The sequence below is a fragment of the Syngnathus scovelli genome, chromosome 1 (genome assembly GCF_024217435.2).
Source record: "Syngnathus scovelli strain Florida chromosome 1, RoL_Ssco_1.2, whole genome shotgun sequence".
NCBI classification, from domain to species: Eukaryota; Metazoa; Chordata; class Actinopteri; order Syngnathiformes; family Syngnathidae; genus Syngnathus; species Syngnathus scovelli.
In genome coordinates, this window is record NC_090847.1 from 12,288,966 (window position 1) to 12,306,903 (window position 17,938).

The 17,938-nt window shown below is 42.9% G+C and overlaps 1 protein-coding gene across 6 annotated transcripts in view; it reads left to right on the forward strand.

Annotated features, from left to right (window-relative positions):
- LOC125988574 (protocadherin gamma-C5) overlaps nucleotides 1-17,938 on the forward strand; it is a 239,431-nt gene that overhangs the window by 7,849 nt on the left and 213,644 nt on the right. The window contains exon 1 of one of the 6 annotated variants that reach the window (XM_068650692.1): nucleotides 933-3,435. The exons of 2 other annotated variants lie outside the window; for them this stretch is intronic. In XM_068650692.1, coding sequence (XP_068506793.1) covers nucleotides 1,054-3,435 — 2,382 coding nt within the window. In that variant the 5' untranslated portion in view covers nucleotides 933-1,053. Of the gene's footprint in view, nucleotides 1-932; nucleotides 3,436-4,543; nucleotides 7,070-9,095; nucleotides 11,598-14,621; nucleotides 16,900-17,938 lie in introns of those variants that run through there. 3 more of the 6 variants (XM_068650698.1, XM_068650709.1, XM_068650719.1) reach the window with 3 other exon arrangements.

Genomic DNA, 17,938 nt, shown 5'->3' on the forward strand with positions numbered 1-17,938 from the left:
ACTCTACCTTTTCTAAGGTCTTTTTCTCTCAACCGATACACGCGTCACTACCACATAGTCTTCTGGAGTTGTCATTTTGGTGTTTGTTCCGAGTGTAGAATTGGGTGATACTTGTCGAAGTTTGTAACCTTCATCTGCCCAAATATATTGTAATTTTACTTTAATTCTCAGTCTTCATCTGATGCTCTTCATTTTTGTTTATAACTATGGGATTTGTGCGTTAAAAATAAAGGTATGCATATGTTTTGGAAGTTTAATTTTTAACAATAGGTTTACTTGGCTTGCTTCTTGTGACTTGGTGTCCATAGAAAAACGGAGGTTTCGATAAGAACAGTTAAGATTCCCCCCCCCCCTTTTTTTTTTCTTTTTTTTTTTCCAAGGTGTCAAAAACTCAAGGTGACTGTCCATGGTGCTGGAACAGAAGTCGCAATGAACGGCACTTTAATTGTGTTTGTAGGAATCCTACAAATGAGGAATAGGTTATTATCAAACCTATGGCCATAACATTGTACGTCAAGAATGTAACATTGCGTATTTAGTTCAAAATAACTGTATCTATTATCAATTTATTCCAAGTAAATAACTCACCTTTGACTCATGTGTTATAATACACTCCAAGACGTATGACTAACGGACACAGGTGCATACTGTATTATACCAGTCGATGGAAATAAAAATGCCTTGCATACGTTGTGACATAATATTTGCAAAACTGAAGACCATTGCTATTTTGCATTAAAGACGCACTGGGGAAGTGAAACCTTTGAATGGCTAATTCAGAGAAGACAAGCATTGAATAAAAATACATTTAAAAGAATGATTTTCATGCACGCGTTTAGTGTTGTGGACAAAAATGTACTCTTGGCGTCGCTGTTGGCCTATGAAACGGAAACCCGCATGAAGTCCCCCTCTAATGCACGGATTTTTGTTGCTTTGTCCTTCTGCGGATGGTTCGAACGTTGAGAATATTTTGCGTCGACTACTGTGGATTTTGGAATTGAGTGCAGCGTTGCATTTTCTGATCTTGACACCTTTTGGATTATTTCTCTAAACATGGGAGTCGAGGATTTCTCTCTTCGCCGTCTGATGTATGTTTTTGTCGTCATTGCTCTAACGCGCCTCGTCGGCGGAGATCTGAGCTACTCTCTTCCAGAGGAAATGAAACGCTCGTCTGTTGTTGGGAATTTAGCAAAAGATCTGGGTGCGGATCCGAGGACGTTGTCTGCACGAAATGCTCGTATTGATGTTGAAGGGACAAGTAAGCAATATTGTGTGATTAATCTGAGCACGGGAGACTTGATCACAGAGGAGAGAATTGACAGAGAGAGCCTTTGTGACAAAAAACCCTCATGTGTGATAAAATTGGATCTGGTTTTAGAAAACCCTCTTGAGCTTCATCGCGTGAATCTTCATATTCAAGATGTCAATGACAACTATCCAAAATTCAAAAAGAATTTGATTGAAATGGAAATAAGGGAGTCGACAGAAAAGGGAAGTCGGTTTTCCATCGAGAAGGCTCATGATGCAGATATAGGCCAAAATGCAGTTCAAAGATACAGTCTACAAAGAAATGCGAACTTTATGCTTGCTGTTGGCAACAACAAGGTTGAGCTTGTCTTAGAAAATAAACTAGACCGAGAAAAACAAAGTGAGATGAATTTGCTTCTCACAGCTTTAGATGGTGGCTCTCCTGAGAGATCAGGTACGGTAGTTATACACGTCACTGTGCTGGATGCTAATGATAACGCTCCAGTGTTCAGCAAAGCCATTTATAAAGCCAGTCTGCCTGAAAACTCTGCTCCAGATTCAATGGTAATTAAAGTTAGTGCAACTGATATTGATGATGGAGTGAATGGAGAGGTGACATATGACTTTGGCCACATCTCAGATGATTATATTGATGCATTTTCTATTGAGCCTACCACAGGTGCAATTAAAGTAATGCGTTTAATTGACTTTGAAGAGAAAACTTCATATGAGATGAGTATTGAAGCTAAAGATGGTTTGGGGCTTACATCCTATAGTAAAGTTATCATAGATATCACTGATGTAAATGATAACGCCCCTGTGATCAATTTAAAATCACTATCTAATCCAGTACCAGAGAACGTGTCCCCTGGCACAGAGGTGGGCATCATTAATGTGCAGGACAGAGACTCTGAAAAGAACGGACAGGTTCGCTGCTCCATTCAACAACACGTCCCCTTCAAGTTAATTCCTTCCATCAAAAACTATTATTCTCTGGTGACGACTGGACTTCTGGACCGTGAACTAGTGTCAGACTACAACATTACAATCAGCGCCACTGATGAGGGCGCTCCTCCTCTGTCCTCCTCGAAAAGTATCCACTTGTCTGTGGGAGACATCAACGACAACCCGCCCGTGTTTGAGGAACAGTCCTACAACGCATATGTCAGTGAAAATAACAAAGCTGGCTCCACTTTATGCTCTGTCAGTGCTCAAGACCCTGACTGGAGACAGAACGGCACAGTCATTTATTCCCTCTTACCTGCTGAGGTGAACGGCGCCCCGGTGTCCTCCTACGTATCTGTCAATGGAGACACGGGGGCGATCCACGCCGTAAGGTCTTTTGATTACGAACACCTGAGGAGCTTTCAATTCCTCGTGATGGCCAAAGACAATGGTTCTCCTCCGCTGAGCAGCAACGTGAGCGTCAGCGTGTTCATCTGGGACGTGAATGACAACTCTCCTCAGATCCTATACCCGGCCCCGGAGGGCAACTCCTTCATGACCGAGCTGGTCCCCAAAGCTGCACAAGGAGGTTCTGTGGTGTCCAAAGTGATCGCGGTGGACGCCGACTCCGGACAGAATGCCTGGTTGTCCTATCACATCCTCAAGTCCACAGATGCGGGACTGTTCACCATCGGTCTCCACAGCGGAGAGATTAGGACCCAGCGGGACATTTTGGAGTCTGACAGCATGAAGCAGAACCTGATTGTGGCCATCAAAGATAACGGCCAGCCCCCTCTCTCGGCCACCTGCTCCATGTATTTGCTTATCTCTGATAACCTGGCCGAGGTGCCAGAGCTGAAGGACATTTCTTACGACGAGAAGAACTCCAAGCTGACCTCTTATCTGATCATCGCGCTCGTGTCCGTGTCCACCTTCTTCTTGACCTTCATCATGGTGGTCCTAGCTGTGAGGTTTTGTCGCAGGAGAAAGCCCAGACTGTTGTTTGATGGAGCAGTTGCCATCCCCAGCGCGTATCTGCCTCCTAATTACGCAGATGTGGACGGCACGGGAACTTTACGCAGCACCTACAACTATGACGCCTACTTGACAACGGGCTCCAGAACCAGTGACTTTAAGTTTGTATCTTCCTACAATGACAACACGCTGCCTGCTGACCAGACTCTGAAAAAAAGTCCAAGTGATTTTGCGGATCCCTTTGAAGATCTGGAGACTTCCTCAGAGGTAGGACAAATTCAGAACTTGTCTTGAAGGCTGACAGACCTAAATTCTTCTATGACGGACCGGTCTTGTTGAAAGGATAGCCATTTTCATAATGAATTAATTTTATACGTGTCAAGTATGATGGTTTAATTAACCACTTTTGCATCTAACACTACCTATTCACCGTACTATATTTGCCTATCAATATGTCTTGTTTTCTTCTTTCTCCATCTATTTTTATTCTGGCCACATTTACTTTCCCCCTCCGATACATCTAACCATATTCGTTGTTTACGTTTGTTTAACTTAGCTGTAAAGAAACAAAAGTGCAGTTCCATCTGCAAGAAAATCTCTAACATGTCATCAAATTATTTATTCATTTACCATACATGAAATCGTAACAAAAGTTTGGCCATGAGTTATCTAATAATATTTATACAGCTTCAATCTCTGGAGTAACACTATGAAGCAGAATTAAAAATGTTAAACAAGTTCTTATTGATCGTTCTAAATCTCCTTTTAATTTGCACGGACTTTTATGAATTTGGAAAACGTGTAATCCTTAAATGCTGTTGTTCTTGCCGTAGTGTGGCGGAATACAATGAGGTACCAGTGCTGTACCTTTCTGGTGCCTTCTTTGCTATATAAATACCGACACGACAATACTTGAATTCAGCAACCCCTTTATTATTTTTCTCCCACCAACTCCACCCTCACGTTGCCTCCTTTTCTCTTTTCACCCGCCCCCACAAAAAGGGCGTATCAGAGCAATTCACAAACAAAACGTAAACAGGATCAACATGAATGTGCACATCATTACAGCATGTTAAGACAATAATAAATGTTATGAAACAATTTATAATCCCTAAAATGATATATAAAATTCAAAATACCAATTGGTGACTAAATCACGTGTTACACGCGTATGTTTTGACATTTCCTTTTCATTTCTGCACATCACCAATATCGCTTTATTTATTCAAATATTCATAAGACAACGCTTACCGAATAAAATTGGCTGTATAACTATTTCTTATGAGTGTAAGAAAAAAATGGACTGATGATGTCGCTCTCGGCTTGCAGAACGTAGATGCACCACTCCACCCATTACTGCAGGCATATTTGACCGGATTCACGGTCGTGAATAGGCTTTTATTTTTGCAGACCGTATTCGCTGATGTTTTGTGGCAAAAATTGTTGATTTATTTGGGTAGTATTTTCCGCTGGAGCTGCACTTCCATTTGCCTAATCATCGGACGTGTTTTGCGTCAAGATGGGACGCAAAGGATTTTCCGTGCTTTTTCCGATCTGCTTTGTTTCCTTCGTCGCAATGGTGCCCCTCGTTTATGGAGACCTGAGTTATTCCGTTCCGGAGGAGATGAAACGGGGCTCTGTTGTCGGAAATATAGCAAAAGATCTTGGAGCGGATTTGGTGACTTTTGCAGCCCGGAAGCCTCGATTTGATTTTGAGGAAACACGCAAACGTTATTATGGAATCAATCTGAGCACCGGAGACCTGTTCACATCAGAGAAGATTGACAGAGAAAGCATTTGTGGAACGAAACCTTCATGTGTCATAAAAGTTGATCTGGTTTTAGAAAATCCTTTGGAGCTTCAACGTGTAAGTTTTCATATTCAAGATATAAACGACAATTCTCCTGAATTCCATGACCATTTAATTGAAATGGAAATAAGAGAGTCGGCAGAAAAGGGCAGTCGTTTTGCAATCGAGGAGGCCCACGATGCAGATGTAGGTCAAAATGCTGTTCAGCGTTACATTCTACAAAGAAATGCAAACTTTATTCTTGCTGTTGACAACAACAAGGTTGAACTCGTTCTTGAAAATAAGCTCGATCGAGAAAAGCAAAGTGAGATGAATTTGCTTCTCACAGCTTTAGATGGAGGCTCTCCTCAGAGATCAGGCACAGTAGTCATACATGTCACTGTGCTGGATGCTAATGATAACGCCCCAGTGTTCAGCAAAGCCGTTTATAAAGCCAGTCTGCCTGAAAACTCACCTCCAGATACAGTTGTTATTAATGTCAGCGCTTCTGATGCTGACGAAGGCGTAAACGGGGACGTGACATACAATGTTGGCTACATTTCGAATAATGACAAAAATGTGTTTTCAATTGACCCCAAAAGTGGTGAAATCAAGCTATCAAATGAGATTGATTTTGAGAAAAGTAATTCTTATGAAATGAAAGTGCAAGCAAAAGATGGATTAGGGCTCACATCATATGCTAAAATTGTGATAGACATTACTGATGTAAACGATAACGCCCCTGTGATCAATTTAAAGTCACTGACCAATCCAGTAGCAGAGAACGTGCCACCTGGCTCAGAGGTGGGCATCATTAATGTGCAGGACAGAGACTCTGAGAAAAATGGACTTGTCCACTGCTCCATTCAACAAAATGTCCCCTTCAAGTTAGTTCCTTCCATTAAAAACTATTATTCTCTGGTCACTACTGGGCCTCTGGACCGCGAACTAGTGTCAGACTACAACATTACTATCAGCGCCACTGATGAGGGCTCTCCTCCTTTTTCCTCCTCGAAAAGCGTCCACTTGTCTGTGGGAGATATCAACGACAACCCGCCCGTATTTGAAGAACAGTCCTACAGCGCATATGTGAGTGAAAATAACAAAGCTGGCTCCACTTTATGCTCTGTCAGTGCTCAAGACCCCGACTGGAGACAGAACGGCACCGTCATTTATTCTCTCTTATCTGCTGAGGTGAACGACGCCCCGGTGTCCTCCTACGTGTCTGTCAACAGAGACACGGGGGCAATCCACGCCGTCAGGTCCTTTGATTACGAACACCTTAGGAGTTTCCAAGTCCTCGTGATGGCCAGGGACAATGGTTCTCCTCCGCTGAGCAGCAACGTAAGCGTCAGCGTGTTCATCTGGGACGTGAATGACAACTCTCCTCAGATCCTGTACCCGGCCCCGGAGGGCAACTCCTTCATGACCGAGTTGGTCCCCAAAGCTGCACAAGGAGGCTCTGTGGTGTCCAAAGTGATCGCGGTGGACGCCGACTCGGGACAGAACGCCTGGCTGTCCTATCACATCCTCAAGTCCACAGATGCGGGACTTTTCACCATCGGTCTCCACAGCGGAGAGATCAGGACCCAGCGAGACATTTCCGAGTCTGACAGCATGAAGCAGAACCTGATTGTGGCCGTCAAAGATAATGGACAGCCCCCTCTCTCGGCCACCTGCTCCATGTATTTGCTCATCTCGGATAACCTGGCCGAGGTGCCGGAGCTGAAGGACATTTCTTATGACGAGAAGAACTCCAAGCTGACCTCTTATCTGATCATCGCGCTGGTGTCCGTGTCCACCTTCTTCCTGACCTTCATCATGGTGGTCCTGGCTGTGAGGTTTTGTCACAGGAGAAAGCCCAGACTGTTGTTTGATGGAGCAGTTGCTATCCCCAGCGCGTATCTGCCTCCTAATTACGCAGATATGGACGGCACAGGAACTTTACGCAGCACCTACAATTATGATGCCTACTTGACAACAGGCTCGAGAACCAGTGACTTTAAGTTTGTGTCCTCTTACAATGACAATACGCTGCGTGCTGACCAGACTCTAAAGAAAAGTCCATCAGATTTTGCAGATCCTTTTGAAGATCTTGGGTCCTCTGAAGAGGTAGGAGTCATTCTAATGAAGACTGTTAATTTTTTTTGTCTTTTTCACTTCATCTTGATGCACTCATTTTAGAATATTTCTCTGTTTCGTCAAGATTTTTAGTTAAGTACATTTTCTGTACTTTTTCTGACACTTCTGTCGATTTGCAATATTAAACTTGCACTTAATATATTGTTGCAGAATGGCCATGAATGGTTGTTTACCATTTGGCCTGGTAAAATATTGTATGTCACAATGAGTGTAACATTTTTTCCCTCCATGCTTGACCACTGGTCATCACTGCTATTTGTTGACAAATTATCAACACACATCAGAAACTATTTTTTAAAATATCTGCATACGTTAACAGTGGTGAATTGGAAGACCACTTTGTGCTATATGTTTAGCATTTACCACGTGCTGAGTCGTAGGTAGCTGAACCTCACCCCAGCTGATGGAAAATTATGCAGCATTAGCGATTAAGTGACTTAGGCTCAGACAAGTTTTGAACCAGAAACCTGTTTTTGTCACTGCTCAAAGCATTGATTAGCAGTTAATGTTTTGGTTTTTAGCATTGCATGATCTGTGTTTTACCTTTGTTAGAAATGAGCTCATTCGACTATTTGGTGAGTTGTAGGAAAACCGGCATCATAGGCATTGCACTCGCATTGTTTTTCCTTGACCGTGGATTCTTGTGGCTTATTTGTGAATTAAGGGACCAGTTTCACTGGGAATTGTGGAGCCATACTTACTGGGTTTGGGTTATTTCAAAGTCTATGCCATGAACTGTGGAGGTGAGTGTGAATGGTTGTAGACTGGCAAAGTCAACTGGGGTAAATTCAAGTCACTGGTGAATCATGTGCATAAAAGCTGTATAGAAAACAGGACTCGTTTTTTTCTTCATTGGTGAATTGTGTTTGTTGAAGCTGTAGAAATCTTGATCTTTGTTGTGGGATAGTGTTGGTTCTGGTTGTGAGCTCCTTGTGATTAAGCAGCTTGAAAGTGACTGGTATGCATAATGGGTATTGTTCCCCTACTGCATTCCAATACACAAGTCTTTCAAATAAAAAATGAATATGTTACCTTTACTTTAATTGTTGCATAGTCAATTTTAGTCTAATAGCAAATATCTTCACGATATGGCTTCAACTAAGTTTCATTTTCAATGGTGTGAAGTAGCCTGTCCACTCACTGCAACTTGTTAAAGTTAAAGTCCCAATGATCATCGTCACACACACATCTGGGTGTGGTGAAATTTGTCCTCTGCATTTAACCCATCCCCATGTGATTTTAATCCATCCCCTGGGGGAGAGGGGAGCAGTGAGCAGCAGCGGTGCCGCGCTCGGGAATCATTTGGTGATCTAACCCCCCAATTCCAACCCTTAATGCTGAGTGCCAAGCAGGGAGGCAATGGGTCCCATTTTTATAGTCTTTGGTATGACCCGGCCGGGGTTTGAACCCACAACCTTCCAGTCTCAGGGCGGACACTCTACTACTAGGCCACTGAGCTGGTGTCGGATAATTAGAGTTGAATTGTCTGTTTTTGTGTCATCCACTCTCAGGATGTGATGTTGTATTTTCTTTGTTTGTTTGTTTGTTTGTTTGTTTGTTTGTTTGTTTGTTTGTTTTTGCTGCCTATACTGCACGGCGGTAAAACTTTCCTGTTAGTTTGTGACGCGTTTCTTTCAAAATATGGATGTAACTGTCCGTGGAGCTTACTCACAATATTGTAGTTTCTGTCACACAGCTATTACAGGTTTCTTGCCAGTTCTTGCTGTTTTATTCAACTGTTGTGTGGTTGTTTAATTACTATAATTATCGTTATTTCTGAAATTGAGTCAGAATAGATATTGATAACATAATGGCAGTAATGGACGATTACACAATACACTACGTTTTCACTCCACAAGTACAACAAATGAAAAGGATTTCCCCCCTAAACATCTTTTAATATTTTTCAGCTTTATTAGGACTGTTTGGCAATGATAAAAGTCAACTCCTGGTGTCGCTGTTCACCTGTATAAGGCGAACCATCCTCTCTCACGCCTCAGACTGCTTTGTTCTGCTGCTGGTGGTTAAAACAGAACTAGACATTTTTGCGCCGATATACTTATGCGTGCAGGACGTCAACCGGCGTGGAATATTTTTATGCGACCTCTTTTGGGCAGATTTCACCAACATGGGACATCTCGACCTCTCAAAGTGTCGTCTGATCCTTCTGCTTGCCGTCTTTTTTCCGGTGCAACTCGTCTACGGGGATCTGAGCTATTCTCTTCCTGAGGAGATGAAACGTCTGTCGGTTGTTGGAAATATAGGAAAAGATCTTGGTGCTGATCCGAGGACGCTTTCTACACGAAATGCCCGTGTTAATGTTGCCGGGACACGTAAGCAATGTTGTGAGATTAATTTGAGCACGGGAGATTTGATCACATCGGAGAGAATAGATAGAGAAAGCCTTTGCGGGAAGAAACCATCTTGCACTATTAAAATGGATTTGGTGTTAGAAAATCCTCTTGAGCTTCATCGCATAAATCTCCACATTCAAGATGTCAATGACAACCCTCCAAAATTTAAAAGTAATTTGATTGAAATGGAAATATGGGAATCGGCTGATAAGGGCAGTCGTTTTTCCATTGAGGAGGCGCATGATGCAGATATAGGCCAAAATGCTGTTCAAAGGTATGATCTGCAAAAAAATAACAATTTTATCCTCACTGTTGACAGCAATAAAGTTGAGCTTGTCTTAGAAAAAAAACTGGACCGAGAAAAGCAAAGTGAGATGAATTTGCTTCTCACAGCTTTAGATGGCGGCTCTCCTCAGAGATCAGGCACAGTATCCATACGTGTCACTGTGCTGGATGCTAATGATAACGCCCCGGTGTTCAGCCAGGCTGTTTATAAAGCCAGTCTGCCTGAAAATTCTGTCCCGGGTACAATAGTTATTAATGTTAGTGCAACTGATGCAGATGAAGGGGTGAATGGGAATGTGAGTTATGATTTTGGCCATGAATCTGATGAACATAATTTATTTACTATTGATCCCACCACTGGGGAAATTAAAGTAACTGGTTTGATTGATTTTGAAGAAATTGCTTCTTTTGAAATTAAAGTGGAAGCTAAAGACGGTTTGGGATTGACTTCCTATGCCAAAGTTTTAATAGATATTACTGATGTAAATGACAACGCCCCTTTGATCAATTTAATGTCACTGACCAATCCAGTAGCAGAAAATGTGTCACCTGGCACAGAGGTGGGCATCATTAATGTGCAGGACAGAGACTCTGAAAAAAATGGACTTGTCCACTGCACCATTCAACGAAACGTCCCCTTCAAGTTAGTTCTTTCCATCAAAAACTATTATTCTCTGGTGACGACTGGACCACTCGACCGTGAACTAGTGAGTGATTACAACATTACGATCAGTGCCATTGATGAGGGCTCTCCTCCTCTGTCCTCCTCAAAAAGCATCCACTTGTCCGTGGGAGACATCAACGACAACCCGCCCGTGTTTGAAGAACAGTCCTACAGTGCATACCTGAGTGAAAATAACAAAGCTGGCTCCACTTTATGCTCTGTCAGTGCTCAAGACCCCGACTGGAGACAGAACGGCACCGTCATTTATTCTCTCATACCTGCTGAGGTGAACGGCGCCCCGGTGTCCTCCTACGTGTCTGTCAACGGAGACACAGGGGCAATCCATGCTGTCAGGTCCTTCGATTATGAACACCTGAGGAGTTTCCAAGTCCACGTGATGGCCAGAGACAATGGGTCTCCTCCACTGAGCAGCAATGTGAGCGTCAGCGTGTTCATCTGGGACGTGAATGATAACTCTCCTCAGATCCTGTACCCAGCCCCGGAGGGCAACTCCTTCATGACTGAGCTGGTCCCCAAAGCTGCACAAGGAGGCTCTGTGGTGTCCAAAGTGATCGCGGTGGATGCTGACTCGGGACAGAACGCCTGGCTGTCCTATCAAATCCTCAAGTCCACAGATGCGGGACTTTTCACCATCGGTCTCCACAGCGGAGAGATCAGGACCCAGCGGGACATTATGGAGTCTGACCTCATGAAGCAGAACCTGATTGTGGCCGTCAAGGATAACGGACAGCCCCCTCTCTCGGCCACCTGCTCCATGTATTTGCTTATTTCGGATAACTTGGCCGAGGTGCCGGAGCTCAAGGACATATCCTACGACGAGAAGAACTCCAAGCTGACCTCTTATCTGATCATCGCGCTGGTGTCCGTGTCCACCTTCTTCCTGACCTTCATCATGGTGGTCCTGGCTGTGAGGTTTTGTCGCAGGAAAAAGCCCAGACTGTTATTTGATGGAGCAGTTGCCATTCCCAGCGCGTATCTGCCTCCAAATTACACAGATGTGGACGGCACGGGAACTTTACGCAGCACCTACAACTATGACGCCTATTTGACAACAGGCTCGAGAACTAGTGATTTTAAGTTTGTGTCTTCTTACAATGACAACACGCTGCCTGTTGACCAGACGCTGAGGAAAAGTTCAACAGAATTTCTTGAGGCTTTTGGTGATGTTGACGAGGTAGGAATACTAAATTTATCTTTTACCCACGTACTATTAGATGGTAGGCTTAATTACAATTAAACCAAAAACAAAAGCACACTTTCCATTAGTGAAAAGTCTGAACATGCATATATTCGATAAATTTTTGTTCATTGCCTCAGCTCGATATTATAGTGGTCAAAACTATATATCCATATATGCTAGACAAGAAAAGACATTATATGCTATTACAAATATTTGCTTCATCACAGTCCATAAAATATTTTTTCATATCCTTCTATTAAGAATATTGTTAAATGAGCAAGCGGTATAGAAGATGGATGGATGGATGGATGGATGGATGGATGGATGGATGCATGGATGGATGGATGGATGGATGGATGGATGGATGGATGGATGGATGGATGGATGGATGGATGGATGGATGGATGGATGGATGGATGGATGGATGGATGGATGGATGGATGGATGGATGGATGGATGAAATCCTGTGTTTTATTTCCTTATGGTTTCAAAACATCACACATTGGACATAGTTGATACTTGATAGAAGTCCTTTCAGTTCTATGAGACGTTTAACTTTGTGAGGTTATCACTTTGACAGCTGTACTCTGGGATTGAATGTTTCCTCATGATTCACGCATCCAATATGATCCTGCATTTTTGAACGGGAAATATTTTTTTATATATGCGTGACTTTAACTCCCTAAACTTGCCCATGCCCGAAGGCCGGCCTGCGGGCCAAATCCGGCCGGTGTCTAAATTTAGACCGGCCCGAAGCATTGTGTCATAAAATCAATAATAAGTAGCCCGCGGGGACCTGCGCGCCCCAGAGCGAGCGACGGAATTTAAACTCGTCCGAACGGGAACGCGCACATGAGCGAGCGCTCATGATCGGGTGCGAGCGCGTTCTCCCCGGTCCCTTCCCAGTTCACGCGCACACAGGTGCCAGTTTGCAAAATAATCAAGAACACAGACACTTTCTCATTCAAATGTCCGCAGTCCAAGGACTAGGCGACTCTAAAATCTGAGACGCTTTCAGTGACGCTGCACAGGGAAAGGCAAAAGACTGGTGAGAGCTCTGTCTATACTTATCACTAACTCCACAAACACTACTGCGCGTCCGCGCCGCCCACTCACAGTGACTGCAAACAAAGACAAAACTATCGATTCATATTTTGTGATTACGAAGTATTTTGTTGTGGATGAAATTTAAAACAAAGACAAAGCGGAGAATTATTTCATTTGGATTAAAATTCTGACATGATACAATTGGTATTTAAAATATTAATTTGTGTTATAGTTCATGATTTAATAAGCTAAAAAATGCTTAGAATACGTGATTAGACAGGTAAACATGATCTTTAATTTAATGCATGGAGGGCAAAGTGGTGCAAAAAACATGATTTATTGTTTTGTAATTTCATGCGTTGAAAGTTTTTTACTTGCAAAAAATCATTCAACTTTCATAAAATCGTTCATTTGTATTGAATTTATTATTTTAATCTTTAACTGTCCAGGTAATGCAACTGACAATAGATTCTCATTTGCAATATTAACCTATCTACAGACAGCACAGCAAAGGATATAAGTTATATGTTTACAAGTTAACTTACAATGGTTATTGTATGGATGGATAATGGATACAATGGATAATGGTTCGAGGAATGTCAGTCCGAATGGTCAACCTCTATGCCTCTATAGATTTTCATCAGGCCAAATCTGGCCCCCTTGGAAAAAAAGTTTGGACACCCCTGCCCTAAGCCAATGATAAAATAGGCTACTCACTGTCATTGGTGCTTTTTAGGCTGGGGTTTGTGTCGCTAAAATCGTCTTTGTGCTGTTTTATTTTTTTGAGATTTTAAAATGTTCACCCAGCCTGCTGGATAGTCCAGAGAGACCAAATGGTATTTGTGCTTGTTTTCTGCTACAAATATTATCATTTTTGATCTCATGATTTTTGAGTTACAGTATATTAGATCATAAAAATGACAATCGGAAAAAAACAATAACTTGCTCTGATTGTAGGAACAAGGAACCATGCTGTCATTCGTTTAAATCCCATCTATGCTGGTTTGTGATGTCACGTTGTTATCGGATTATTAGAAATTTTTGCCATGTGTGACATGGAAAAAATACCCCTGTTATCGCAAAAAAAAATGGTGCAGATTTGTGCTGCAAATATCATCTTTGTTCTCATGGTTTGGGATAGTAAAGGATTATATCTGGGAGTCGCTGATGGTGTGGGGGTACGCTTGTCTTGTGTGCCGACATCGTGAGTTAGATACCCACATATGACGGTATGAATGTTTGTGTGTGAGTGACAGTATGAATGTGTGTACGAATGACCCAAAAAATAAAAAAGTCACGACGTCATGACGCACAGACCAGCCGTGCTCCAATGAGCTAAAAGGCCCTCGTGCATCGTGCTGCTTATGCATAAAAAATATATATCGAAATGATGTTGGTCATTTAAAGGTAGCTACATATTAATGCAGTTTTTTTATTCAGTATTGTTTTAAAATTTGCCCCTCGCGTTTTACAATATCGATTGATAAAAGCCATTTCCGCCATCGGGGGTTATAATTCAATTACGATTTTATTCGTCTAGGCTACTGCAGTTGTGTGCTTTTTGTATTAATTCGTAGTTTTGAACCGTTTTAGTGTCGCCCTTGCCATTTATTCACATGCTCTCTATAAATGGACGCGGAGTGTCGCTGTCTAACAATTTATCGGTATTGTTGCAATATTCGTTGCAGATCTCCGCCCGTTGCTCCAGCGCTTTGTGCTTCTGTGGCTGCAGAATCACGGTGTTGGTTTCTAGTCGAGCATTTGTCTCATTTCAGCTCTCCAGAAAACTCATAATTATCAATTTGAAGGGGACATTAACCAGGATATCCGTTCTCCCTTTTGGATTACATTTTCATCTGAAAGGATGGATCTCGAGGTCTTTTTGAGGAGGCTTGGCCTGTCTACGCGCTTTGTCGTCTTTCTTCTTGTGCTTCATCTTATATCTGCCGAGGTCAGTTATTCCATACCTGAGGAAATGAAACCGGAAACTGTGATTGGAAATATAGCCAAAGACCTCGGTCTGGGTGTAAATACACTGTCAGCGCGCAAGGCTCGCTTTAGTGAAGGGAATCACGACCGCTTTTGTGCCCTCAATTTGAGAACTGGTGATGTGAATGTTGCCGAGCGGCTTGATAGAGAGAGCCTCTGTGGCCCTAAACCAACGTGTGTCGTAACCCAGGAGCTTGTGCTCGAGAATCCATTGCAACTACATCGAATAAATATACATGTTCAAGACATAAATGATAACGCCCCTCAGTTTAAAAGGGACGTAATTGTGATGGAAATCAGGGAATCAGCAGAAAAGGGGACTCCGTTCTTAATTGAAGAAGCTCATGATGCAGACATTGGTAAAAATTCAATTCAGAAATACATTTTGGAAAAGAACGAATACTTCACTCTTGTGGAAAATGGCAATGGAGTGCAACTTGTTTTAGAGAATAAACTTGATAGAGAAAAGCAACAACAAATAAGCTTGCTTCTTAAGGCAGTGGATGGTGGCTCTCCACAGAGATCAGGGACTGCAGTATTCCAAATCACTGTACTTGATGCTAATGATAATGTCCCTGTGTTTACGCAAAATGTTTATAAAGTCAGTCTGCCCGAAAACTCCCCTTTAAATACTGTGGTAGTTAAAGTCAGTGCGACTGATGCAGACGATGGGATCAATGGCAATGTTACTTACGATTTTGGACTTATTTCCCAGGCTGATTTGCAGTCTTTCTCAATTAACAGTAAAACAGGGGAAATTGTTGTAACTGGCATGACAGACTTTGAAAAGAAAAATATAATTGAACTGAGGGTTGTAGCGAAGGATGGACTGGGATTGAACTCGTACGCTAAGGTCCTTATAGATCTTACTGACGTAAATGATCACGCCCCTGTAATATATTTAAATTCACTGTCAAATCCAATACCAGAGAACGTGTCACCTGGCACAGAGGTGGGCATCATTAATGTGCAGGACAGAGACTCTGAAAAGAATGGACAGGTTCGCTGCTCCATTCAACAACACGTCCCCTTCAAGTTAGTTCCTTCCATCAAAAACTATTATTCTCTGGTGACGACTGGACTTCTGGACCGTGAACTAGTGTCAGACTACAACATTACAATCAGCGCGACTGATGAGGGCTCTCCTCCTCTGTCTTCCTCGAAAAGTATCCACTTGTCTGTGGGAGACATCAACGACAACCCGCCCGTGTTTGAGGAACAGTCCTACAGCGCATACGTCAGTGAAAATAACAAAGCTGGCTCCACTTTATGCTCTGTCAGTGCTCAAGACCCTGACTGGAGACAGAACGGCACCGTCATTTATTCTCTCTTACCTGCTGAGGTGAACGGCGCCCCGGTGTCCTCCTACGTGTCTGTCAATGGCGACACGGGGGCGGTCCACGCCGTCAGGTCCTTTGATTACGAACACCTGAGAAGTTTCCAAGTCCTCGTGATGGCCAGGGATAACGGCTCTCCTCCGTTGAGCAGCAACGTGAGCGTCAGCGTGTTCATCTGGGACGTGAATGACAACTCTCCTCAGATCCTGTACCCCGCTCCGGAGGGCAACTCCTTCATGACCGAGCTGGTCCCCAAAGCTGCACACGGAGGCTCTGTGGTGTCCAAAGTGATCGCGGTGGATGCCGACTCGGGACAGAATGCCTGGCTGTCCTATCACATCCTCAAGTCCACAGATGGGGGACTTTTCACCATCGGTCTTCACAGCGGGGAGATCAGGACCCAGCGGGACATTTCCGAGTCCGACAGCATGAAGCAGAACCTGATTGTGGCCGTCAAAGATAACGGACAGCCCCCACTCTCGGCCACCTGCTCCATGTATTTGCTCATCTCGGATAACTTGGCCGAGGTGCCAGAGCTGAAGGACATTTCTTACGACGAGAAGAACTCCAAGCTGACCTCTTATCTCATCATTGCGCTGGTGTCCGTGTCCACCTTCTTCCTGACCTTCATCATGGTGGTCCTGGCTGTGAGGTTTTGTCGCAGGAGAAAGCCCAGACTGTTGTTTGATGGAGCAGTTGCCATCCCCAGCGCGTATCTACCTCCTAATTACGCAGATGTGGACGGCACGGGAACTTTACGCAGCACGTACAACTATGACGCCTACTTGACAACAGGCTCCAGAACCAGTGACTTTAAGTTTGTGTCTTCCTACAATGACAACACGCTGCCTGCTGACCAGACTCTGAAGAAAAGCCCGAGTGACTTTGCTGAGGTTTTCGATCAGCTGCGCGATTCGCCAGAGGTAGGGTCCACCTGTACAATCAACAGTTTAACGTCCATCACCCAATAGATTGTGGTAAATCAGCTTGTTCCTTTAGAAAAGTAAAAAAAACGTATGTGTACAATATATAAACAAATTCCAAAATGAAACTGATGATCACTTTTCAGTGCATATTGATGCATTGGGTTTATTTCTGAATGTGTGATGTCTTTGAGAACAAATCGGCCTGTGTATTTCCAATAGAAAATTCCTTTTTATCACCATGAATGCATGTCAATTTAATATGGTAGTGTTTTCTCATTCATACAGCTCTAAAATAGTTGCACAGGTCTTTAGGAACAACAGAGTAATTGAATTATTATTTTCTGGTAAGCAAAAAGTTGACGGTGCTTGTGTTCATTATTGTAGCATTTGTTTTAAAATCGGGCTTGGCCTACAGAGATTATGCTTGTTTACAATAATCCGACGAGACATGTCATTATTTCATTCAATTTGTGACCCTCGCACACTGCACACATGGACCAACATATTGTTTTAATTTCATTTTTAGTCAGTGAGCACACTTTTCAATTTGTGCTTATTTGAAGGGTTCATATTTTGATGAATAAAGAATTCATAGAGTTTGTAAACAATGTGGCGTTATTGGTGCATAGCTTAGCTGGAGGAAAAAAAGATCCAGTGTGTTCGCTTGAAAACGCAGGTTAGAGGTTTTATGTAGGAATGGACGTGAAAAAACAGTGAATATGTGAGTGAACTCACGATCATAAATGTTAAAATATAACATGGAGTGACGACCCTTGTGTCACATTTTAAACATTATTTTTACTGGTTGAAGTGGACAGTAGAAGGAATGTGCTTATGAATTTTGGTGGCGATTGGTTGTGGTTTTCGGACTACTAGTGGCAACGGTTAAGTTGTTACAGCTCAGTCGGACAGGCAAACACTCATGACTTAACAGGCCCTCATTTTCACCTGTCACTTCTGGGTTAATTTTGATCTCAAGAGCCAATTTTCTCAGAATAATAAATAAAGAGAAGATATTTAAAATATGGAAAGGAAT